We start from the raw sequence: 26,418 nt of genomic DNA on the forward strand, positions 1-26,418 counted from the left end.
ACCAGCAACGATACAGTATAGCTATGGTTTCTGTTGTTTAGGTGGCAACTGATGACGAGCAAGTTGAGGCGGAGATTCATTACTTTGGCTTAGAGAATGCGGTATCCAAACACCCGATTTTTGAACGTTTCCCATTGTATGAGAATATCACACGACAGCGGAATTATGACACTTCATACATCTGCCAATTCTCGAGCGCACTGCTGTGGCTCATTGTGGATTATTGCGTTTAAATTATCTCCATCAAACCCCGAAAGTATTCTTGAACGTGGAGTGTTACTAATGTCAATTTTCTTACCATGCTGTATCCACCTCTGTTGCTGTCACCCCTGTATTGAACTCAAACAGAAGAATATGTCGGAAATATTCTGATTTCTCCAATTGGCACTTCATTTTCTCCAAACGACTAAATGACAATTTGTAAACCAAAATAACAACAGTGAACTACAAATAAAAGTGACTATCGATAAAAAAAACCATAGAAACTGCTCAACATACAAAACAAAAACCCTACGAACTTATGCACCAACGTAATACCGTTCTCCACTGCTTTTACATCTCCAACAAACTGGCCTCACTTCTCCTGATTGTCGCTGAGTGTATGGGGATGTTTTTCCCACAAAGTTCTTAGTAACAGCTACATGGTGCCTACTTTTCGCATTAATGGGGACTGATTTTTGTATTGTATGTGTCCCGGGAGTGTTGATAAGAAATCTCCTGAGGTCTGGCTTTGTTTCCTTCGTTAGTCAGTCCACTGATTTGAATGACTTCTTCGAAGTATTTAAATTTTTGGACTTTACCAATTTTTCACAAATCTGTTTTCAACGATTTGGTGGCACCTTCGATATTTTGACATCAATTCTGTTTTGAATGTCGGGATTTGTTGGCCTGCTCTCTCTTCCGAGGAGGTGATGGCTGATTTTCCATCTTTGTCAGCGACTGCTTGTTTTCTGCCTAGTGTTATGTATGTTTTAGTTCAGCTCTTTGTAGTGCACCCATTCTCAAATGAATTTTCCGAAAAAGCAATTAAAGAGGAGAGGGAAGCGGAGACCATCTCCTTATGGGATTCCAGTTCTGATTTCAAATGGTTCAAAAATTTCGCCATGGAATTTAAGTTTCGATTTGGTGTTCGCGAGAGATTATGTAAGTAAACTAATTTGTCTATTATCTACTTCGAATTCTTGTAGCGTAGAGAATAGGGTTAGTGCTTGATAGGTCTGTAAGCATTTTTAAAAGCCAAAAAGGCGATGACATAGTTTTGCTTCGCCATGGCGTACTGCTTTATTATTGAACTGAGACTGAGGCTTTGTCCGACATATGATCTTACTTTGTGGAAGTATACAATTACAGCACACTATTACAATTTAAAACTAGGATCTTATATTACCAGCATGATTAGCAGTCACTGCTGGATAAAGGTCTTCTACAGGTCTTTCTTCAGCTTTACGCACCATGTTACTCCTACTTACTGACTAACGTCATCCACCGACCTTCCATTAGAGGGTCATCCCAGCCTCATCTCTTGGAATCCAGCAAACAAGCTCCACGGTCCATCTGCTACCCATGCTGTTGTTGTTGTTGTTGATGTTGTTGCAGTCTTCTATCCAAGACTTGTTTGATGCAGTTTCTCGACTCTACTGTAGCCTGTGTAAGCCTCTTCATCTCCAGATTACTACTGCACCCTACAGTCATTTGAACCTGCTCTCTATATCCATACAGGTTTTACCATCCACACTTCCTTCCAGTAATAAACTGATGATTCCTTGATGTCTCAAAATGTGTCTTATCAACCGAACCCATCTCACAGTCAAGTTTTAGAGAATCTAGCTCACACTGGGACTTACCACCAACTGTTCTTACGGCGAAACATTCGCAAGTGGAATAGGAAATGGCAGTGGTACATCAAGTATCCTCTGTCACACACCAAACACGAAAGCGGGATTGCACTGACATCGAGTTATGAGCTAGTTTGGAAGTTCCAAGTCTTTGCCTCATGAGGAATTTAGTTTAAAATAAATTATAAAATTTGTACCGAACGAACAAACAAGAAACCGTGTTAAAATTAAGTGCAATGTAGTCGTGAAACACATAAAAATGGCAGTATTTCTCCTGTTGATTATGTGTGTGCTCTACAGTTTCATTTAAATTCTATTACTTGTACATATAATAGTCATATAATATTTAATATTCTTATAATGATATTTCAATCAGTTCAACATAATCTGATTGTATCTTAAGGATAAGTAATTCACCCATAAAAGAAGTCGCTTACAAAACGCCTGTTCGACCGGTTCTTGACTTCTGTTCAGCAGTCTGGAAGCCTTACAAGGTTGGGTCAGCAGAAGAGATACAGAAGCTCCAACGAAGAGCGCCGCGTTTCGTTACGGGATCGTTTATTCAGCGTGAAAGCGTTACCAAAATGGTCACCAAATTCCAATAGCAGGCGCTACAAGAGAGGCGTTACGGATCACGGGGAAAAATGAGCAAAGTATTACTTCCATCCATACACATCTCGCGAAAAGAGAATACCAAGGAAGTTAGTGGCCTTATCAATCACTCTTCCCACGCGCCATTCTTCTTATGCAAATGGAACAGGGAAAGGAGGAAGGCACGAGGTGTGCGAGAAAACTAATGAGACTGATGATTTATCCACCAAAGTTTTTAATTTTTTTCAAACAGCAAATATTTCCCCCTTCAAAATACTTCCCTTCGTCTGGTACACACCGGCGAAGTCGTTGTTCCCAGTCTTGGTAGCAGCGCTGAAAGACTTCAACTTGTAAGGCCTTTTAAATGTCGGTCACATTCTTTTGAATGTTCTCCGGAGTCCCAGAATGACGCCATTTTAAGCCATATTTCAATTTCTGGGAAAGAAAATAGTCACAAGGACTCAGATCTGATGAATAGAGGGGCAGCGGAATAACCGGAATGCCTTTTGAGGTCAAAAATTCCATGAGTATGTGGCCGTGTGACATCGGGCGTTGTCATGATGCATCATCCACTTGTCTGAAATGTTCGGTCTCACTCGGTTCAACCTTTTCCTGATCATTGAAAAGACATCTTTGAAAAACACCTATCGACAGTTTGTCCTGGAGGAACAATCTCACAAGAGCACAAGTTCGAGGTTTTCGTCGGTTTTTGAAGCTGAAGGTCTAAAAAACCTAAACTACACTCCGTCCGAACAGGTCTTGGAAGGCCCTACGGTACCAACCGGCAGCCGTGTCATCATCAGCCCACATGCGTCACTGGATGCGGATATGGAGGGGCATGTGGTCATCACACCGCTTTCCCGGCCATAAGTCAGTTTACGAGACCGGAGCGGCTACTTCTCAATCGAGTAGCTCCTCAGTTTGCCTCACAAGGGCTGAGTGCACCCCGCTCGCCAACAGCGTTCGGCAGACAGCATGGTCACCCTTCCAAAAAATGATTTGTGCTAGCGAAACCCTTGAGTTCGTTATAAGGAATGTTTCCCATAAGCATGTTTCAACTTTTCAGAGGTCACACTTCGGGATTCCCCAACTTTAAGCCAAAACTTGATGGCACAACGTTGCTCTAAAATCCGCTGTTCCATTCTCGTAACATACGACAAAAATACAAGTTCACTGATGGAGCTCTCAAAAATCACATGATGGCTATATGGAGCTGAAACTCGGACTGAGTATCTGGAAGGGATGAACACACCGGTGTATACAAGTAGAACAACTCATAGTTGCCAGATCGCTCGCAGTGTTGCCAGTCTCATTATTTTTCCCACACAGCTCGTATAGTGGTACCAGAAGTATCTCAGCCATACACTATAATTTGGCTGGTGTAGTACAAATGTAAATCTAGCTCTCCAAGTGAGTATATCTGTGTATTCCGACGGCCTGCTTCGACTTCAGAAGCTCTCATTTACAGTACATACTATTTCGAAATATCATGTTGTTGTTGTGGTCTTCAGTCCTGAGACTGGTTTGATGCAGCTCTCCATGCTACTCTATCCTGTGCAAGCTTCTTCATCTCCCAGTACTTACTGCAACCTACGTCCTTCTGAATCTGCTTAGTGTATTCATCTCTTGGTCTCCCTCTACGATTTTTACCCTCCACACTGCTCTCCAATGCTAAATTTGTGATCCCTTGATGCCTCAGAACATGTCCTACCAACCGGTCCCTTCTTCTTGTCAAGTTGTGCCACAAACTCCTCCTCTCCCCAATTCTATTCAATAACTCCTCATTAGTTATGTGATCTACCCATCTAATAGCCTTTCGCTCTCTGTGTTTTACCCCTGCCACCTTTAGAATTTGAAAGAGAGTATTCCAGTCAACATTGTCAAAAGCTTTCTCTAAGTCTACAAATGCTAGAAACGTAGGTTTGCCTTTCCTAAATCGATCTTCCCCAAGGTTGGCCTCTACTAGTTTTTCCATTCGTCAGTAAAGAATTCGCGTTAGTATTTTGCAGCTGTGGCTTATTGGACTGATAGTTCGGTAATTTTCACATCTGTCAGCACCTGCTTTCTTTGGGATTGGAATTATTATGTTCTTCTTGAAGTCCTAGGGTATTTCGCCTGTCTCATACATCGTGCTCACCAGCTGGTAGAGTTTCGTCAGGAGTGGCTCTCCCGAGGCCGTCAGTAGTTCTAATGGAATGTTGTCTACTCCCGGGGCCTTGTTTCGACTCAGGTCTTTCAGTGCTCTGTCAAACTCTTCACGCAGTATTGTATCTCCCATTTCATCTTCATCTACATCCTCTTCCATTTCCACAATATTGTCCTCAAGTATGTCGCCCTTGTATAGACCCTCTATATACTTCTTCCACCTTTCTGCTTTCCCTTCTTTGCTTAGAACTGGGTTTCCATCTGAGCTCTTGATATTCATACAAGTGGTTCTCTTTTCTCCAAAGGTCTCTTTAATTTTCCTATAGGCAGTATTTATCTTACCCCTAGTGAGATAAGCCTCTACATCCTTACATTGGTCCTCCAGCCATCCCTGCTTAGCCGATTTGCACTTCCTGTCGATCTCATTTTTGAGACGTTTGTATTCCTTTTTGCCTGCTTCATTTACTGCATTTTTATATTTTCTCCTTTCATCAATTAAATTCAATATTTCTTCTGTTACCCAGGGATTTCTACTAGCCCTCGACGTTTTACCTACTAGATCCTCTGCTGCCTTCACTACTTCATCTCTCAAAGCTACCCATTCTTCTTCTACTGTATTTCTTTCTCCCATTCTTGTCAATTGTTCCCTTATGCTCTCCCTGAAACTCTGTACAACCTCTGGTTTAATCAGTTTGTCCAGGGCCCATCTCCTTAAATTCCCACCTTTTTGCAGTTTCTTCAGTTTTAATCTACAGCTCATAACCAATAGATTGTGGTCACGAGTCCGCATCTGCCCCTGGAAATGTCTTACAATTTAATACCTGGTTCCTAAATCTCTGTCTTACCATTATGTAATCTATCTGATACCTTCTAGTATTTCCAGGATTCTTCCATGTGTACAAGCTTCTTTTATGATTCTTGAACCAAGTATTAGCTATGATTAAGTTACGCTCTGTGCAAAATTCTACCAGACGGCTTCCTCTTTCATTTCTTTCCCCCAATCCATATTCATCTGCTATGTTTCCTTCTCTCCCTTTTCCTACTCTCGAATTCCAGTCACCCATGACTATTAAATTTTCGTCTCCCTTCACTACCTGAATAATTTCTTTTGTCTCATCATACATTTCATCAATTTCTTCATCATCTGCAGAGCTAGTTGGCATATAAACTTGTACTATTGTAGTAGGTGTGGGCTTCGTGTCTATCTTGGCCACAATAAGACGTTCACTATGCTGTTTGTAGTAGCTTACTCGCACTCCTATTTTTTGTATTCATTATTAAACCTACTCCTGCATTACCCATATTTGATTTTGTATTTATAACCCTGTATTCACCTGACCAAAAGACTTGTTTCTCCTGCCACCGAACTTCAATAATTCCCACTATATCTAACTTTAACCTATCCATATCCCTTTTTAAATTTTCTAACGTACCTGCCCGATTAAGGGATCTGACATTCTACGCTCCGATCCGTAGAACGCCAGTTTTCTTTCTTCTGATAACGACGTCCTCCTGAGTAGTCCCCGCCCGGAGATCCGAATGGGGCACTATTTTACCTCCGCAATTTTTTACCCAAGAGGACGCCATCATCATTTAACCATACAGTAAAGCTGCATGCCATCGGGAAAAATTACGGCTGTAGTTTCCCCTTGCTTTCAGCCGTTCGCAGTACCAACACAGCAAGGCCGTTTTGGTTAGTGTTACAAGGTCAAATCAGTCAATCATCCAGACTGTTGCCCCTGCAGCTACTGAAAAGGCTGCTGCCCCTCTTGAGGAACCACACGTTTGTCTGGCCTCGCAACAGATACCCCTCCCTTGTGGTTGCACCTACGGTACGGCCATCTGTATCGCTGAGGCACGCAAGCCTCCCCACCAACGGCAAGGTCCATGGTTCATGGGGGGAGGCGAAATATCATATACGGTGTAAATTACTTAACAAAGTAGTTCCCCCGCAAACCCCATTATTAGGCACTGATGTTTCAGCATTCCTATATTTGAATATCTGAAAGAGTGACCAGGGTTCATGTCTTGATATTCAGATGTATGCATCGTGTTATGTCTGAATCAAACCAGAAAATACCAATATACAATATGCTGTAGTTACTGATGTACGTCACGAAACATTTGGATTTGCTATTAATCGGCGTAATTTTAGGTTAGTTGTTAAAAGAGCTACAATCGGAAGCAGCCGATCAACTGTCGACCCAGTGCAGGAAATTCAACTTCAGTAATAAATGGCGGTGACGCGTGGAATGCAGCAGATTTATAAAATTATATCACAACAGCCATACAGCATCGCAGTTGTCCTGAAACAGAAAAGACCAACATTACGATTTCACAACATATTCCGCCTATAAGATCTTTTGTTAATATTTAAACGGTGTCGTTACTTCATAAGGCTTTAAGTATGCTGAACACTACTTTCTCTGCACTAAACCTTTTTGTTTGTTTGCCCCACAGGGGAAGTACTGTTCGAAGCACGTGACTACTTCGAAGTCCGAGAGCACCAGTATGAATATTTCGTCCGTCTTAAAGATGGTGGTAACCACCGTATGTTCCAACTACCTGCACAATGGCACCAAGATGGAGGTGCCCGAAGGTAAGGTGGCTAAGCATAGATAAGCAACAGATTACTACCGCTTTCTTAGCGACTTACCGATCAGATTCGCAGCATGGCTTCTACTTCCGTTACGTAGCATTCGAAAAAAATAATGGTTTTATTGCAATGCATAAGTTTTGTTTCGTTGTGAAGAAACCTCTCCTGCGATCGCATGCGACCTGTGGTAGTAATCGAAGACACGCTGACAGCTGCGGCATCCCTCCACGCTTGATGTCTTCCCCGACAGCGATATCCTCTTTCATCCGTATAATTGTCAGTGTATCGGACCCAAAACCGTGCTACAGTGATTTGAGGAGTATTACAGTGAACTCACGTTGATGTCTCGTCGACCAAATTCGCCTGATGTAAATCCCATGAGTCCCATGTGGTTCGCTATCGGGCGCCATCACTGCGTACGCACATCAGCGCCTCTTTATTTACGCGAATTACGTGACTTGTGCGTAGACATCTAATGCCACATAGCTTCACAAATCTAGCAACAAATTGTCGGATCCCTGATATGCAGAATCAGTGATGTATTTCGTTGCAAACCACGGACAAACAAGCTATTGAGCAAATGGCCATAATGTTTTGGCTCATTAGTGTACTACTAAATCTTTGCCGCACATTGGCTTATTGACAGTGAATTCTCTTTTACATACAGTTCTATTCGAATCATTTGTTCTGGATGACGACAATTTCAAATTTGAAACACTATACTGCGCAATAGGCATTTTACCACAAGCACTATTAACAGATGAGAAACATTTTTGTAGTATCAAGGTAACAACAGACAATAATCCTTTTTCTGGCAGTGAGAAGTATTTGTGTTATCAATTGGGACTGATTAAAACTGATTAGGAACAGGTCTCGAACCTAGACACTTCCGTTCCACTTTCAACTTTCGAGTCGGATAGAGTAATGGTCAGAGTGCGATGCCTGCCAGTGAGATCATATGAGCGCACTGGAAGGACATGTCCACGAAATCGGTGTTATGTTGTCGACATCACTTGAATTACTCAGCCGAAAATGCATATAGCAGCAAAGACTTTCCGATTTACTTGAACAAATGACAAAGTAATTTATATTGTAAGGCTAGCGCAAAATCAGTTTAGTTCTAATGCCAATAAAAATATTCGACCTTTACCCTTTCTGCGCTAGGTGAGCCGGACCCCGGATGCATCCTTCGAACACCGAAGCTAATGGAGGGGAAGACTATCAGAATAGGGACGTTGGAAGTAAGTAATCGTCTACATTTCGAATATTTTATAAATATGTATTTGCTGCTTTCTATTTGACAAACTGTCAAGGCATAAATTCAACGTGTTAATAACTTCTCTTTCTCGTTTTTTTCGTGATTTTCTCTGTTAAAAGTTATATCTGTACTTATACATTCGGAAGCGATATTCTTTCTCTTTTTATTTCTGATATGACGAGTACCCACCTCATTCTGAGTCCACTGTTCTTTTTCTTGTGTTTCAGAATCCTCCGTTGACGCTGACCAATAATACTGATGGCGCTCTGGTTGGACAAGGAGTCATTTTTGAGATAGTGGATATTCTGAAGCATAAGTTGGGCTTCAGCTACGAAGTGGTGAAGCCGGAGTCAAACATACTAGGAGACGAAAATCACGGAATCATTGGTCTTGTGCACAAGAAGGTAAGGATAAGTTATTACGAATAGTTACAACCACTATTTCTACCCTATCAGAAGAATAGAAAATTTATTTTTTGGAAACCGTAGTAATTCGTGAGTTGGTATCCTTGACGCGTTATCGAATCAGTTAACGTAGAGGAAGGTATGAGTGGTCGTAAGTCTATGTTAGCTACTACGAGCACGTGTTTTACAAGGCATTTTGGGATAGGTAGGAAAATACTTTTGCTTAGCGAGGCTGACAAGACTGCAGAATATGTGAGCAGTCAGCGCCACATATTTGGTTCTGAGGACGAAGATGTGGAGCACAAACGGGAAAATCTCAAAAGCGGCGTTCGATATGCCTTAGACTAGTATATTCCGAGCAAAGTCATAAGGTATCGGAAAGACCCGTGATTTAATAGCTGTGTTATAAAACTAACACGTAACCAAAGAGAGCGCCATCACAGATTCAAGAGAAGTCAGAACCTAGCCGAATATAAAAGTTGAACTAAGCGAAAACCAGATTAAGAAGAGGTCCCTGTGACTCTGTAAGTAAAATTTTCTCAACCAATCTGAGTGAAAACGTTAAAAGGTTTTTCTCCTACACAAAAACATTAAGCGGTTCGAGATCTTCTGTTCATTCATTCAGTGACTATAGAGGCACCGAAACTGAAGGTAACAGACAGAGGGCAGAAATACTGAATTCGGTTTTCCAAAATTGTTTCGCCGCGCAAGATCGTAACACGGTTCCTCCTTCCCGTCTTCGTACGGACGTCGAAATGGCAGATATTGAGATCAACGATCGCAGAGCGGAAAAGCAAGCACATTCGCTTAGTAGTGCAAGGGCATCTAGACCATATGAGATACCTACACTCATGCTCATAAATTAAGGATAATTGCAGATTGTGATGCCACACAACGTGGCACTACACAAAACTAGCGCTAATAGCATAGGCACATAGGGAACACACACGACACAGATCTGTAAGTCCACGGTATTGGTGATAAGTTGAGAAAAAAGTCCCGAAACACATACGCTACAAAACGCCACTGTTTACTGCGCATGTACCCCGATATCTATATGGGATATGATCACCACGCACACGTACACAGGCCGCACAACGGATTACTTACTCTGGATCAGGTGGTCGAGCAGCTGCTGGGATATAGCCTCCCATTCCTGCACCAGTGCCTGTCGGAGCTTCTGAAGTGTCGTAGGAGATTACAGAAGTACAGAAATACGTCGACCGAGAGCATCCCAGACGTGATCGATGGGGTTTAGGTCTGGAGAACAGGTAGTCCACTCGGTTCGCCTGATATCTGCTGTTTCAAGGTACTCCTCCACGATGGCAGCTCGTTGGGGCCAAGCGTTATTATCCATCAGGAGGAAGCGGGACCCACTGCACCCCTGAAAAGGCGGACATACTGGTGCGAAATGACGTCCCGATACGCCTGACCTGTTACAGTTCGTCTGTCAAAGACATTCAGGGGTGTACGTGCACCATCATAATCCTACCCCACACCATCAAACCACGAGCTCCATACAGGTCCCTTTCAAGGACATTAAGGGGTTGATATCTGGTTCCTGGTTCACGCCAGATGAAAACCCGGCGGTAATCACTGTTCAGACTATACCTGGACTCGTCCATGACAGAACCTAGGACCACTGTTCCAATGACCATGTATTGTGTTCTTAACACCAGGCTTTACGGGCTCTCCTGTGTCCAGGGGTCAGTGGAATGCACCTTGCAGGTCTCCGGGCGAATAAACCATGTCTGTTCAGTCGTCTGTAGACTGTTTGTCTGGAGGCAACTGCTCCAGTGGCTGCAGTAAGGTCCCGATCAAGGCTACCTGCAGTACTCCGTGGCCGTCTGCGGGCACTGATTGTGAGATATCGGTCTTCTTGTGGTGTTGTACACTGTGGACGTCCCGTACTGTAGCGCCTGGACACGTTTCCTGTCTGCTGGAATTGTTGCCATAATCTTGAGATCACATTTTGTGGCACACGGAGGGCCCATGCTACGACCTGCTGTGTTTGACCAGCCTCCAGTCGCCCTAGTATTGTACCCTTCATAACGTCATCAATATGTGTTCTTTGAGCCATGTTCAACACACAGTCACCATTAGCACGTCTGTAAACGTCTCCGCACTTACTGGCTGCACCGCACTCTGACATGCACCAACACACCTCTGCGTATGTGGACTGCTGCCAACGCCACCGTGCGACGACCGCAGTTCAAATGCACCGCAGGGTCATACTCCGAGGTGATTTAAACCCGCAAACCGCCCACCAGAGCCTTGTTTCACCATGTATCAGCATTATCCTTAATTTATGAACATGAGTGTAAAAAGATTCTACAAAGACTGTGCGAAAGAACTACTCCTCTTCTAGCAACAGTATATTGTAGATCGCTGGAACAACGAAGTGTACCTATCAACTGGAAAAAAGCGCAGGTCATTCCCGTTTTCCAGAAAAGTCATGGGACAGAGGCAAGTAATTACAGGCCTATATCGCTAACGTCAATCTCTTGCAGAATTATGGAACATATTTTGTGTTCAAGAATTATGACGCTGTTGGAGAACTAAAATCTCCTCTCTAAACATCAACACGCAATCCGCAAACAGAGATCTTGCGAAACTCAGTTCGTTCTGTTCCTCCAAGAGATCCATAGCGCTGTAGACAACAGCGTTCAGATTGATGCTGTGTTCCTTGCTTGCAGGAAGGTATCTGACATTGACATTTAATGAAAAAAATGAGTCTACCGAATATCGGACCAGATTTGCGACTGTATTCAAGACTTCCTACACACAGAGCTCAACACGTTGCTTTTAACACAACAAAAGCGACAGATGTAAAGGTTATTTCTTCAGTACCCCAAGGAAGTGTGACAGAACCGTTACTGTTCACAGTGTATGTATATATAAATGATCTACCACAAAGCGTCGGATGTTCTTTAAGACTGTTCACAGGTTGATATGATTGTTTATAAGAGGACAGGAACACCAGAAGAGAGTATCGATTTACAGAACGGTTTGCAGGGGGTAGATGAATGGCGCGGGTTCTGGCTGTTGACCATGAACGTAAATAAATGTAACAAATTGCGCGTACATAATAAAAAAAATCCACTACTGTACAGCTACACTATTGATGACAAATTGCTGGAAACAGCGTCTTCCATAAAATATCTAGGAGTAACTCGACAAGAGAATTTGAGAAATTAGAGATAAATCTCAGGCTTACTGACAGTCATTCTTCCACGTGCCATCACGAGATGAACAGGAATGAGGGGGGGCAGGGGGGGGGGGTAAGTTAGTGGTACCAGAAGTACCCTCCACCTCACACCTCTAGTTGTCTTGCGGAATATGATGTAAATGTACATATACTCTTCTATATTAAATTTCCAGAGTTTCTGTGTGTGCCTTGCAACTAGTAGGCATCGAACACACGGTCGATAATTCAGCACTATGCTTTAGGGTAAGAGGAAAAGAGAAACGGAAAAGCTGTCATTTGAATATTTTATCATGTTTGTTTCAGATAAAGTCGTACAAGTATAGTGTTTTCTTGCGATTGAAGGTCAGCCATAAATTTTTCTCGTTGCGCAACGCAAGGCAGTAATTCCCTGACAAACGTTTATCATGCTATGAACAGATTATTTATATTATTGAACCGCTAGCACGATGCCCGGTCCCCGTTGCAGTTTTGCTATCTAATAACTTCTAGGAATAAGGGAAATTTGATTTTCAGTATTTCATATAATTATTGACCGAGCGTAAAAATTTAAAATGCTGTCATAATTTACTCATTAAGAGGTATAATCTTACGTTAAAGGTTTTGCACAGTAAGGCAAGTATTACAGTTAGAAACAGTGTATATGACTTGCGGTAACCTAATTCACGGCGATCAAATTATCCATATCATATTTCTCCAGTATCTGAGAATGACAGCTCGTAGCGACATCCAACAAACTTGAAACATAATTATAAGGGTGTTTCTCGCTGATATCCCCTCCCCATGAAATGATGGACGTTTGGGATGTCGGTTGGAGTCGGAGCATATCGGTAAGATACACAAAAGTAACTTCTGGTGCCCAACAGCGTGAGGTACCACTCCAAATTACCATGCAAATTAACTGAAAAGGATACTGTCGCGTAACGGGAAACATCTTATTTAAATGGATATTAAAAAGATGTCCCAATTAAGCATGGAACAAAAGGGTGCCATAGTCACACAGGCATGTTAATGGCGGATGGATCTTCTAGCCATGGGTGGAAACAAATGGACGCTGTGACAAATAGATTTATTGAGATTTAACTTGAGACTTACTCACTGACGTCTTAAAAAGCCATTGATAATAAGATAAGGGAATGAAACTCACCTTGACGCAGATGGGTAGGGAGAATAGAACACAGTCACTTAGTTACTCATGGACACGGTCAGCAATTGCGTAAGTTGTTAATTAAGTTTAGAAAATACACGGAAAGAGGGCAGTGAACACCATTAGGTTGCCAAAATGAGTATTGAGTTCGACAAGTTGAATGCGTTTCAAGATCGTGGATTGGCTTCCTGAGGGGAAGGCTGGCGACAGCAACGGCTAGAAGATATGAGTCCAGACCTCCATTAGCACTTAGTGCTTAAGTACAGAATCCTTTCCAACAATAGCAGGCCTCGTTTCACCCATCATCTCTTCTGTCCTACAAATTTGAGGCGTTTGTACAGACCTTGAGCGGAAGTGTACTTAAAAAAGCGTAAAGCAAAGTCATCACTGAACGAAGACTTAAACGAAGTGTTTTCTCTAGGAGTCGTCTGCAACCCGTCTATCTTGCCACCGAAACTGGTAAGCACTGCTTAATGAGTGTAGAGATTCCGATTTCTGCCTAATTAAAAATGCGCAACAGCGCTAAACGATCTCCAGCTCTCTTCTATCACTCTAATCCTCAGCCAATCGCTAAGAGGCTGGCAGCTAGAACCGGAAGATTTCTCCAACTCCATGATGTGATTCTGAAATGGACAGCTGAAAAGCTCTGCACGTAGGCACAGTGCAAAAGCGCGGGCACTGTCGAAAATGACAGCATGAGCCAATCAGGAGGCTGTATTGTGAAGTTGAATCTGGACTTTACTCCAAGGCGTCGTAACGAACATTCACACTCCTTGAGCCGGCCGGAGTGGCCGAGCGGTTCTAGGCGCTACAGTCTGGATCCGCGCAGCCTCTACAGTCGCAGGTTCGAATCTTGCCTCGGGCATGGATGTGTGTTATGTCCTTAGCTTAGGTTCAAGTAGTTCTAGGGGACTGATGACCTCAGCAGTTAAGTCCCATAGTGCTCAGAGCCACACTCCTTGAGACAAGCTACAGCTGTCTAGAGATGTATCTGGCTGTAAGGGCTTCTTATGTATAAAGACGCAGCGGCTAGCGAAAATTTGAATCAAGGCTGGGAATGGAACCTGGAATCTCCTACTTACTAGGCACGTGCGTTAGCCACTTTTTTTGGGCGCTCTATTTTTTTAAAGGATGGTAGGAGAAACATAAACCTTTATTATTCACGAAACCATAGTACGTCCTTATACGGGGTGTTCAAATAGTCTCTCCACAGTGACGTGTGATTGTTAGCCGCGCGTGCCATATGATTGTTCGCCTGCATGGGTTGCTTCCCTTCAAGTGGACTCTCCCAACATTCCACTGTTTCGTTTATCTCAGCAAGCGTCAGTAGTATCGTTGGTGTTTGTCGTTACATGTTGACGTGAACGTTTAAGTTTAGTTCCTTTGTTTCGTTTTTGTCACTGTTAAAATGCTAACCATTGAAGAACGTGTGTTTTTAGTCGAACAAGTGTTCAAAGCTGGCGGTAAATACACAATTTCAGTTCGTCAAACATTTAATTCAGTTATCCCGGAGATAACACTTCCACATCGCGATACTGTGCGAGATTTTACTAACGTATTTCAAAGTAATGGTTCAGTGTCAGATTCACCGAGAAGTGGTCGTCCTAGTGTTTTTTCTGAGGATAAACTACTCGATATTTCCGATAAAATGTCCACGAGTCCGAACAAGTCAGTAAGAAAACTCACCCAGGAAATAGATGTTAGTGTCGGACCGGCCCACACAGCTGTAAGGAAAAAATTAGAACTTTTCCCATACAAAGCGACAGTCGTGCAAGAACTGAAAAATATTGATCATGGTAAGAGACTGCATTACCGGTATTGTCAATGGTTCAAAAATTTCGTTCAACAAAATGGAAGAGATATTCTTAATGAAACATTTTTCACTGATGAGGTGTGGTTTCATTTATCCGGGTACATGAACTCGCAAAATTCTCGTATCTGGAGTACTGCAAATGCATTGTGTATTCTTGAGGAACCACTTCATTCTGTGAAAATATGAGTTTGGATTGCAATTTCTAGACGTCTGATTGTGGGTCCCATATTTTTCAACGAAACAATAAACACACAACGGTACTGGAGTGATATTCTGTACCCATTCATAGGAGAACTTGTGTTAAGTGAAATACTGAACGGTTATTTTCAACAAGATGGTGCAACCGCGCGTACAGCTCGCTGCTTGCTGATGTTTTTGGTGATCGCGTAATTTCACAGGGGCTTTGGCCTCCACGATCACCTGACCTAACACCACCTGACTTTTTCTTCTGGGGTGCAGCGAAAGCAACTGTCTATAAAAACCGTCCAAAATCCATCGATGAATTGAGAACTGCAATATCCACTTTCACTGCTTCTGTTACAGAAGAAATGTTACAGCTTGTGTTTGGAAACATGATTAGACGAATTGAATTGTGTATTCGACAACAGGGGGGACACTTTCAACATTTAATGTGAACATTTGTAAGTAAAATAAATATTCAATAAATTAATAACTTGTATTTCACTGAGTTTCATTTCAGTATATTCACTGCGGCATACGGTACGCGCGGCTAACAATCATACGGCACTGCGGAGAGACTTTTTGAACTCCCCGTACATTATAACAGTCCTGGAAGGAACCTCGCTGCCGTCCTATCATGCAGCATGAAATAACAACAAAGTAAAAGTGGGGCCACCTCCGGCACCCTTAAAAAAAGTATTTGTAGATATTAAAACAAAATTTGAAGAAACATTCCATTGCTAATTGCGCAAATGTTAGTTCTTCCTGGGTCGCATACTCGCGCAGTTTTTCTTAGCTGATCACTTGGTCGGTTACACAACGACAGAACCACCGCTCATCTTTGCGCACGCAGGACAGCCCAAATACATGCCGGGTCCGCAAAAACCGTTCCTAGGAAATTTGCATACCAGTCCCTGTACTTTCGCTGTCGTAACAGTTTTGTGTGTCCATCTTGCAAGTATTGCCAGTAATCCAGTACCTTCAGACGTGTGTCTCTACACATGTAATGCACTGTCATACCCGTGATCCACGCCACTGCGTTCGCCTTATGACGCGGAAAATACGTCTCCTCTGAAAAAAAAAAATACTATATCGGAAGATATTGCTATATATACAGTGCGCGGCATGAACGCTATTATCTTTCTTGCTAGAGTCCATACAGCCAACTCCTCGTCGCAGACCAGCCGGTGGTCGTCCGTATACAGCATGCCGCATTGCTGGCACATGTCAGCCAAATGCATTGCGTACTTTTTGTCATTCGTTGGGTATTTCCGGTTCACTACAATATACCATATTGACCTGGGGGTGGTGTACCGTGCGTCACACCACGTGCCAATTAACGGCTGGTTGTTTCCGTTCCACACTGTTCCGGGTGATCTGTCGAAAAAGCAAATGGTACGTCCTTCTATGTCGACTGTCGTGACGTCGGTAAACGCTATCTAACGCGACTGTGTTCAACGATGAACGTGCACATACGTAACGGGGTCGATATATGGCCGACACTGACAGGGAGAAGATGCGATATTGGAACTAGTTCTTCGATAATTGTCTCCGTAAGCGAGTGATTCCTGTTGCGTCACCGTTTTAGCATAGTATTAATATACGTGGTACACGCCTTTTCGTGCAAGTTCACTAAACCAACGCCCCCTTCTCGCGCTGGGATGGTAAGAGCTGTCCCATAGTACCCAAAAGCCCCTAAATCCTCATAGCCATCGTGCACGTCAAGGGGAGAAGGTGTGTCAGGTGGCATATCATCGCTGCAGCACATCCATCGACCGTAGGGCGTTTAGTCGTACTGACGTGCGGACTCTGAGCAAAGCCGGCGGTAGTTGTCGGCAGCCATTCCCGCCCTCTCCTTATGAAAGGTGATACCCAAACATCGGAGGGTTTGCACTACAGGTAAGGGTCCTTCCGTTCCTGGTTCTACTTGCATGAATTGTGATTCTCGGAAGTTGACCTCGTTACCAGCTGCCATCACATACGTCTGTAGCCAACCCAGTGCTGATTGAGTCTCCCCCTCATTCCGGACGAGGAACACAATGTCATCCACGTATGCTCTACGTTTGAATGATAGATGCCGCAGGGAGATCCTGGTAAGTCATGGCGAAGGCCTGTGAGGCATGGTTCTAAGGCGATCGCATGTAGAAGGATCACCAAGGGACAACCCTGTCTGACTGATCACAAGATCTTAAAATACTCTGTTCTCCCTCCGTAGATCACTATTGCTGATCTGGCGCCGTGCAACAGCGGCATCACTGCAGTGGTCAATAATGACGAGACACCCATCCTATTCATCACCGCCGCGATGTACGCATGATCCACGATCAAAAGCGTGATCGAAATCTACTGCAACCAGTGCCCCACGGAGTTGGCATGCAGCCGCAAGGGTGACGACGACACAATAGTCTCCCAAGGCTGTATGGATATTACTGATGCCACCAAGGCAAGTCTGATCGGCACGTATTCGATCCGCCAGCGACGTTTTGATATGGCTGTCCAGTATGCGCTTTAAGATCTTGTAGTCACTACTAAGGAGGGTCAAGGGGCGATAATCACAAGGCCGTTTGCCACCACGTGGCTTGGGTAGCGGGATCATGAGCCCTTCCGTGAATCTAATGGGAACCGGTACTTCTTGCCGCAGAAGCTCATTAAATACGCATAACTACATGGGTGTCATAATGGTCACAAAGGCACTGTAAAATTCCAAGGGGAATCCGCCTGGACCTGGGGATTTGTTGGAGGCACCTCGTGTAATCGCTTTCTCCAGCTCCTCACACGTAATTTCAGACAACACTTCCGCTTCCCCGTTCAAATGCATCGCGTTTGGGGTCTCTTCCAGGCCGTTCCCCTGCTCCTCTGGCCCTCCCCGTCGTTCTAATAGAATCTGCTAAAATGATCCGCGAACGTCTGTGCTATGCTCCTTTAGCCGGCCAGTGTGGCCGAGCGGTTCTAGGCGCTTCAGTTTGGAACCGCGCGACCGCTACGGTGGCAGGTTCGAATCCTGCCTCGGGCATGGACGTGTGTGATGTCCTTAGGTTGGTTAGGTTTAAGAAGTTCTAGGGGACTGATGACCTCAGAAGTTAAGTCCCATAGTGCTCAGAGCCATTATGCTCCTTTATGTTGTTGTGGGTGGGTGCCAGGAGTTGCCGTATTAAAACTCAGCGAGAACTTTCCAAATGATTTATTCGTTTCCACTACAGCGACCTGTGCAACACAACGATGTGTCGTGCCGGCCTTGTTCGCCAGCTGTAGAGTTCCGATTACCTCAGGATGGCTGCGCCAGCAGCCGACTTAGCGGCTACCGTCCTCATTGACTCTGCCCTGCTCCGCTTGGAGCCGTAGGCCGGCCGCGCTGCTGCTTCTTCCTCAGCTGGCTTAGCGGGGAACGCGGTGGCAACGACTGCCCTCGTTCCGACGTCCGAACCTGCGGCTCTCGCCTTGTAAGTCTCCGGCGTGTGTCGGGAGACGACTGCCCGCGGTAGCTACCCGAAGAGTGGCCCGCCCTGGCTAGCTGCGGACCCTCCGTCGGCCTCAGAGGGTCGAATCAACGACCCGCCGTGGACTGGGATGCTGTCGCCCCATCTGTTGCCGTGTGTAGCCCGGCGGTGTGACACGTGCCGCCGTCCAGGAGAGCTGCTACACTTCAATGAATCTCGTTAGAAAACAACACCTATTTATACTCGGCTGCACGCCTCTGTTTCGCTAACGCATCGCTCCGAGTACGCCCCACACACCGGTTGCGCCAGTAGGCCCCTTCTTCCTGTAACTTGCGACATGAAAATTACTGAGTTTAGCTTTTCAGTGGGTCAACGGCCCTGTGGCCTCCATTCCATTTCGCAACCGCTGGTCAGCGTAACTCACTGCAATCCGGTCCGCACCTGGCTGTAACTTGTGCTCAGAATATCGCACAAAACTAACTTTCCCTATCCTAAACGGTGGTGCCGCTACAGTGTTGAAAAACGACGGCCATCGCCGAGATCGATATCACGAATTAGCGTCCTTAGTCTTCTTCTTCTTTCCTTTATCACATAATGCATCGAAGGAACCTCGTTGGGCAGGCAATCCCGCGACCTCGTGCGTATCATCATACCCGCAATCCTTAGTGTCGCATGTTGTACCAGCTTCGCCTTGACTCAGTGGACGGCCGTCTGGCGTTCTGGTGTAGGTGGTTGAGCTAACAGTTCCCGGAGGGCCAAAAAGTAAAAGTCAGTGGTCGTGGGCTGCCATCGAGAAACCTCCTTCCCATAATCTATTAACGTCCTCCGTAAAGCAGGCTTCGCGCACTTATCCACCACTGTACAATAGAACCGTAAGAATTTCGTCGACGGAGGCAGCCATGTCACCCGTCCTCCACCATCCGTCGGCATTCTGCATCACGCAGGTGGAGACATTCATCTTCCAATTACTCCTCCGTCTCCATACCTGATTGCTATCAAGGTTAACTGTACAAATATATGCCTCGTGGTCTGTAGTCGCGGTTGGCCAGATTTATGCGTCCACTGTCGACATCGCTAAGGCCCTTCAAATGTAGATCCGATCCAAACGGCTCGCGGAGTGGCTCGTAAAAAATGTATATCCTGGTTGATTGCGATACTTCAGGTACCATGTACCGACTAATTCCATCCTGTTGACGAGCTCCAGAAGTTCTTGGCTAGGAGTATAGTTAGGATGTTGGTCCCTTCTGTCGAGCACACAGTTAAAATCTCCGCCGAGTATGCAAGCATCGTATCGTCCCCGGAACAATAGTGTAACCTCATGGGCGTAAAAATTTTCCCTGTCCCTTCTCTTATCCAAGCCTGATGGTGCGTATATATTGGTCAAACGTATTCCACCTATGGTCACGGCCGTACCATGGGCAGAAGGCAAATTACTTCATCTGCACATATCCTTTCCTTCAATAGTATCGCAGTGCCAACGCCTCTCTCATCACACGGGGAACAGTAAGTATCGTAACCGTGAAAGTCCGAGGAGACAAGCACCCGCACTTCCCGCAATAGAGCTATGTCTAAATATGCAGCCTTTATCATGCCACTGAGAATTTTGATTTTTACCGGCGTCCAAGTGCTATTGATGTTAACAGACCCTATCCGATAAGCTTGTTGCATGGCTGTCAATATAGATAGGGCACGTTACGGTCGCTAATTCTTCCGTACACAGGCTGCTTTCTTTCTAACTTCCTCCACTGTCCCCCCATATGGTCTTCCGTTATTCGGTGCACTCTTCCGGTCTTACAGCGGGAGAGAGTTCCTCCTGCATCATCTGTTCCCCACGGGGTGGGTCTTCTGACCAGTCCCCTAGCGTCCAATCGTTGTCGTGCGTTGTGGGCGCCGTAGCCTGTTGCCGTCGATCGAATTCCTCCACTGTTTCTGGAGCATCGTCGTCGGAAGATCGTGTCACCGTCCCGCTGGCCACCCTTGCATAAACGCTTGGCAGTTCTTCTGTATCCATGGTCGTCTGCTCTCAACCCGAAAACGCATCGGAATTGCTTGCTGGATCAGTTTGGTCGTTCTCCACTGATAGACGGTCTTCTTCCGGCGTTTTGGTGATCGCTGTTTTCGTTGCGAGCCTCGGAATCAGAGGTCAGCATAGTTCATGGTTGTTCGTGGGGGACGTCGGGTTCGTGCGCCGTCTAATTACCGACGTCTGTAAGTCCTTATCTGAAGGGGCCGCAAGCCGCTCCGGTACGTTTCAGTCTCGCAGTCTACGTCATCGCGTAATGAGGCGACATAGATCATGGGGAGCACAGTCCGATGCGATGTGAGTGGTGAATCATCCCGTGGAAGCTGTAACAACCTTCGTTGATTACATTCAGAACGGACATGTCCCTCCTTTCCACACCCACCAGAGCACGTCCTTGGTTGTCCGTCATTTGTCTGACTTCATTGAGGACAGGATACGTTGTGAAACTCGTCCATTTTTCAGCCACATATCTCAACATGAATATTATTCAATATTTTTATTAACGCTCTCTGTTACATAGAGAAATACTATATGTATTAGTTAAGTTGATTACAACGTTTTTTATAGATACAAAAAATTAAAATATTGCATAATTTCTTTGACAATTATTATATCCCACAAGAGATTTCCATTCAAATTGCGCACCTATGGAGTATCGCTTCAGATGTGCAACTGGGTTAGTGATTTCTTATCAGAAAGGTTACATTACGTAGTAATCGACGGAAAATCGTCGAGTAAAACATAAATGATATTCGGCGCTTCCCAACGAACTGTTATAGATCCTCTGCTGTTGCTATGTAAACGATATAGCAGACGATTTAAGTAGCCCTCTTAGATTTTCTGCAGATGATGCTGTCATTTACCGTCTAGTAAAGCCATCAGAAGATTACAACCAATTGCAGAATAACTTAGACACGATATCTGTATGGTGCGAGAAGTGGCAATTTTCTTTCAATAAGGAGAAGAGTTATGTCATCCACATTAGTATGGAAACAAATCCGTTCAATTTCGGTTACATGATAAATCATACAAATTTAAAGGCTGTCAGATCAACTAAATAAGTAAGAATTACAATTACGAAAAACTTACAATGAAACTATCACATAGATAAAGTTGTGGGGAAGGCAAATGAAAGACTGAACTTTATTGACAGGACACTTAGAAGATGCAAGAGGTCTACGAGACTGCCTACACTACGCTTGCTCGTCTTCGGGTAAAATATGCAGTGCGGTATGGGATCCTTACTAGACGGGACTGACGGAGGACATGCAAAAAGCCCAAAGAAGGGCAGCTCGTTTTGTATCATAGCGAAACGGCAGAGAAAGTGTCAAGGATATGACACGCGAGTTGGGAAATCGTGAAAATAAACAGTTTTGCGTTGCGGTGACCTCTTTTTAAGAAATTTCAATCACCAAATTTCCCATCCGAATGCAAAAATATTTTATTAACGCCTACCTACATGGGGCGAAATGACCATGGAAATAAAATAAGAGAAATCAGAGCTTATACAGAAGGATTTAAGTGTTCATTTATTCTACGTACTTGCTGTTAGAGATTGGAACGGTAGAGAAATAGTCTGAAGGTGGTTCGAAGAACCCTTTGCTAGACACTTAAGTGTGAATTGCAGAACAGTGAAGTAGATGTAAATTAATACAGAATTTTGAAAAGTTCTCCGCTATTCAGCAGGGTGGTGTCGTCTACAAAGTGCATCAACAACGCCTTAAAATTGCAAAAGTCGACTTGCTGAAATACACTGAAGCGCCAAAGAAACTGGTATAGGCATGCATATTCAAATACAGAGACATTTAAACAGGCAGAATATGGTGCAGCGGTCGGCAACGCCTATATAAGAGAAGTGTCTGGCGCAGTTGTTGACCGGTTACTGCTGCTGCAATGGCAGGTTATCAAGATTTATGAGAGTTTGAAAGCCGTGTTATAGTCGGCGCACGAACGGTGGGACACAGCATTTCCAAGGTAGCGATGAAGTGTGGATTTTCCTGTACGACCATTTCATGAGTGTACCGTGAATATCAGCAATCCGGTAAAACATCAAATCTCCGACATCGCTGCGGCCGGAAAAAGATCCTGCAAGAACGGGACCAACGTCGACTGAAGAGAATCGTTCAGTGTGACAGAAGTGCAGACTGCTCCAGATTTCAATGCTGGGCCATCAACAAGTGTCAGCGTGCGAAACGTTCAATGAAACATCATCGATATGAGCTTTCGGAGCCGAAGGCCCACTCATGTACCCTTGATGGCTGCACAACGTAACGCTTTTCGCCTCGCTTGGTCCCGTCAACACCGACATTGGACTGTTAACGGCTGGAAACTTGTTGCCTGGCCGGAGGAGACCCATTTCAAATTGTATCGAGCGGTTGGACGTGTAACGGTGTGGAGACAACCTCATGAATCCATGGATCCTGTATGTCAACAGGGAACTGTTCAAGCTGGTGGAGGTTCTGTAATGGTTTGGGGCGTGTGCAGTTGGATTGATATGGGACCCCTGATACCTCTAGATAAGACTCTGACGGGTGAGGCATACATAAGCATCCTCTCTGATCACCTGCATCCGTTCATGTCCATTGTGCATTCCGACGGACTTGGGCAATTCCAACAGGACAATGCAACACCCCACACACCCAGAATTACTACAGAATGGCTCCAGGAACACTCCTCTAAGTTCAAACACTTCCGCTGGCCACCAAGCTTCCCAGACATGAACATTATTGAGCATATCTGTGATAGCTTGCAACGTGCTGTTCAGAAGAGATCTCCACCCCTTCGCACTCTTACGGATTTATGGAGGGCCCTGCAGGATTCATGGTATCAGTTCCCTTCAGCACTACTTCAGACATTAGTCGAGTCCATGCCACGTCGTGTTGGGGCATTCTGCGTGCTCGCGATGGCCCTACATGATATTAGGCAGGTGTGCCAGTTTCTTTGGCTCTTCAGTGTATGTGCCTTTTAGATGATTGCACTCGGTTACATAATCGAGAACTATTCAAGATTTTCTTACGCCGCGAAAACCTAAAACCACACATCTAATACAGAGTTTGTTTTGCAATCGGTGACTCAAATTTATACATTTTGAAATTATATAGAATTGCAGATTTTTGCTAGTTGGCCAATACAATCCTTTCATTATTACGCTTTTGAGTAATATGTTTTTCTGTTTGTCTAAGTTTTAATATTTGGTCCACAGTTTGGTTAACTCCAGTGGACGGACACAAGACGTCGTTGGTTACTTTGACAAATGGTAGTAAGCCTTCGGTTTGCTGTGTCCTGTTAACATCGCTGTGAAATCAGGAGAGATCTATGATCTGATCGCCAATCTTTGGAGCAAAGTTGGAAAATTTCCTCTTGCAGTAATTCCTTTTGCAGTCTACAGCCATTCTTTTTCCCATTCAAATCCTTCCTAATAAACAATGCTCCTTTCTGGGTGAAACTGTACTCCCTGACGACGAACAGCTTTGGACGATTTGGTTAATGAAAGAGAATCCACATGAAGCTGGTAACTGCAACAACAGCCACCGAGTGCCAGAGAAGACCAGCCATTTCTGTAGTACTCATAACAGTTCCCCATCTGCACTTAGAAGCAACAAGCAACCATGGCAATAAAGAGATACGAATCACCTTATGTCTGCGAAAGGAACAGCTAATGTGTTCGTTAGCTTTTTGTCATACCATCCCAGACTGCCTCGGCTCCTGATTCTCGCACACACATAGCCGCTGTTGAACTACAATTTTCTTTAACTCTCGAACTATTCATAAGGTATCGGTAGTGTTCTATTTGTTGATTTGGCTAATTTACTACTGAGCGCAAAAGCTGCCCACAGAAAAACAAACATTTTTCCCGAATCGTTTGTGGTCGACGTTGAAACGCGTGCAGCGAAAGTTCAGAGCAGAGGTTAGCGTGCAGCTCGAAATCGATGGAGGCCTCTAACGCCACCGCTTTATAAAAATCGTGATCGCTGTCTAGACAGGCGTTCGGCTTTATGCCAAGGACTGAAGATGGCTATCTGTAGGTCGCACCGACGCACAGCAACATCTTTGTTGGCTAAACGTAAACACAGTTACTTTGCGTTTCAAATATCGTTCTTTTATTATCTTTTAGTTGCATATATCTTACTTGCTCTGCTGGAAATAAGTGCAACTGACAGATACAGAATAAAACGTTCCCCCAGTGAGCGCTGTGTGTAAACTTCGATAGCACACATCTATCATTAACTTACTATTTATTTATCTACATGGTCCGCCATCCAGATTACATCTCGATCGCTTTTGTTTGTAAATTAGCCTTCCCAGAACAGCGTATAATAATGTTTAGTCTTTTGTTCCTAAATTTCCATTAACTTTTGTCCATTTAAATCGATTCCTGCCAGGTAGTAGTCTTGTCTGATCTACAATGACGAGCCGGAACATTATGACCACTGACCGCTGCGATGTTGACTGTCACCTGCTGGCGTTACCGGAACTTGTCGCAACAAGGAAAGTATGTAAACGGAGCAGAGGCGAAGGGGGAATGATTCTAGCGACGATAATGGCCGAAAATGGAAAAATTCACTGACGCAAGTATCTTTGACGAAGGGCAAAATATTATGGCCCGCTGCCTGGGAACGAGCATCTCGGAAAGCCGAAGGTGGTCAGACTATCGCTTGCTCCTGTTATGAACATTTATGTAAATGGCAGACGGAAGGTGAAAGCACAAATAGGTGACAAGGTGTTGGACGCCCACGCCTCTTTATAGAATGTGGAGATCGAAGGTTTCTCCACTCTGTAAAGCAGGATAGATGCGGTCTGCACTAATCTGATGAAAGAGTACAATGCTGATGCACGTAGAAATGTTTGAGAGCACACCATGCGGGACTACTTCTGACCATGGGCTCTACAGTGGGCGATCCCTACATGTTTCCATGTTAACCCACCGCCATCGTCAGTTATGGTTGCAGTGAACAGTACACCGAGTTTGGACTGTGGATCAATGGAAACATGTCACTCAGTCGGATGTATCACGTATCCTGTTACTCCAATCGATGGTCTCGTCCAGATAAACTGCCATCCAGGCAAACAACTGCTCAAAACGCACTGGGCTGCTGCGTGCTGCCTGGATGAAGACTTCGCATCCGAGGCTACAACCAGCTCGAGGCAGTGGGACTTCGCCATTGCAATTGTCACTATGGTTTGATCACCTCTGGGACTGTTAGATGTGGACGAGCTTGGGCCTTCACCTGGTGAAGGGCCATACCAAGTGACAGCAAAATACCGCCTTGCGCGAGGCATCTGACGACCGTCTCCCTGGCTGTACATGGTATCGTCTTCCAGGCTGTATACTGTGCTGCTGGCTTGGGTCCTGGGCTTCCACCCTCATGACATTCGCCACCCGCAATATGCTGTTTGCACATGCCTAAGTGCACATCTGTCTTCAAGAGCGGTGAGGAGGGCCACATGAGTTACTGGTGTGCCACTGCAGGCTTGCACCTGCAGGCTCCTGATTCAACTACCTGCACTACATCGCTGTTGAGTCCTGACTAGAGGTGGGCAAGTCGTTCATCCTTGGGAACTAGTTCACTGGTGATCGCTCTTTCTTGGGAACCGTTTATTTTTACTCGTTCACCGTTCACTTTGCTTGGTATATGGTTCTTATGAAAAATTGAAAATTAGTAGCGTAGGTGACTGAAGATAGAAGGTGCCAAGAGGGATCACATGCCTCCCCCCTGGAGTACAGAGTTTTTATTCATAACGATATTCTCACACACTTGTAATTTTCGTGATTCCGCAAAACAT

The 26,418-nt window shown here is 44.6% G+C and overlaps 1 protein-coding gene across 1 annotated transcript in view; it reads left to right on the forward strand.

Annotated features, from left to right (window-relative positions):
* The window catches only part of LOC124805173 (ionotropic receptor 93a), a 186,827-nt gene that overhangs the window by 10,123 nt on the left and 150,286 nt on the right, over positions 1–26,418 (forward strand). Inside the window, exons 2-4 of the mRNA XM_047265659.1 lie at positions 7,032–7,170; positions 8,332–8,408; positions 8,653–8,829. Of these exons, the coding sequence (XP_047121615.1) occupies positions 7,083–7,170; positions 8,332–8,408; positions 8,653–8,829 (342 nt within the window). The 5' untranslated portion in view covers positions 7,032–7,082. The remainder of the gene's footprint in view (positions 1–7,031; positions 7,171–8,331; positions 8,409–8,652; positions 8,830–26,418) is intronic.

This window comes from Schistocerca piceifrons, chromosome 7, assembly GCF_021461385.2.
Source record: "Schistocerca piceifrons isolate TAMUIC-IGC-003096 chromosome 7, iqSchPice1.1, whole genome shotgun sequence".
In the NCBI taxonomy this organism is placed as follows: Eukaryota; Metazoa; Arthropoda; class Insecta; order Orthoptera; family Acrididae; genus Schistocerca; species Schistocerca piceifrons.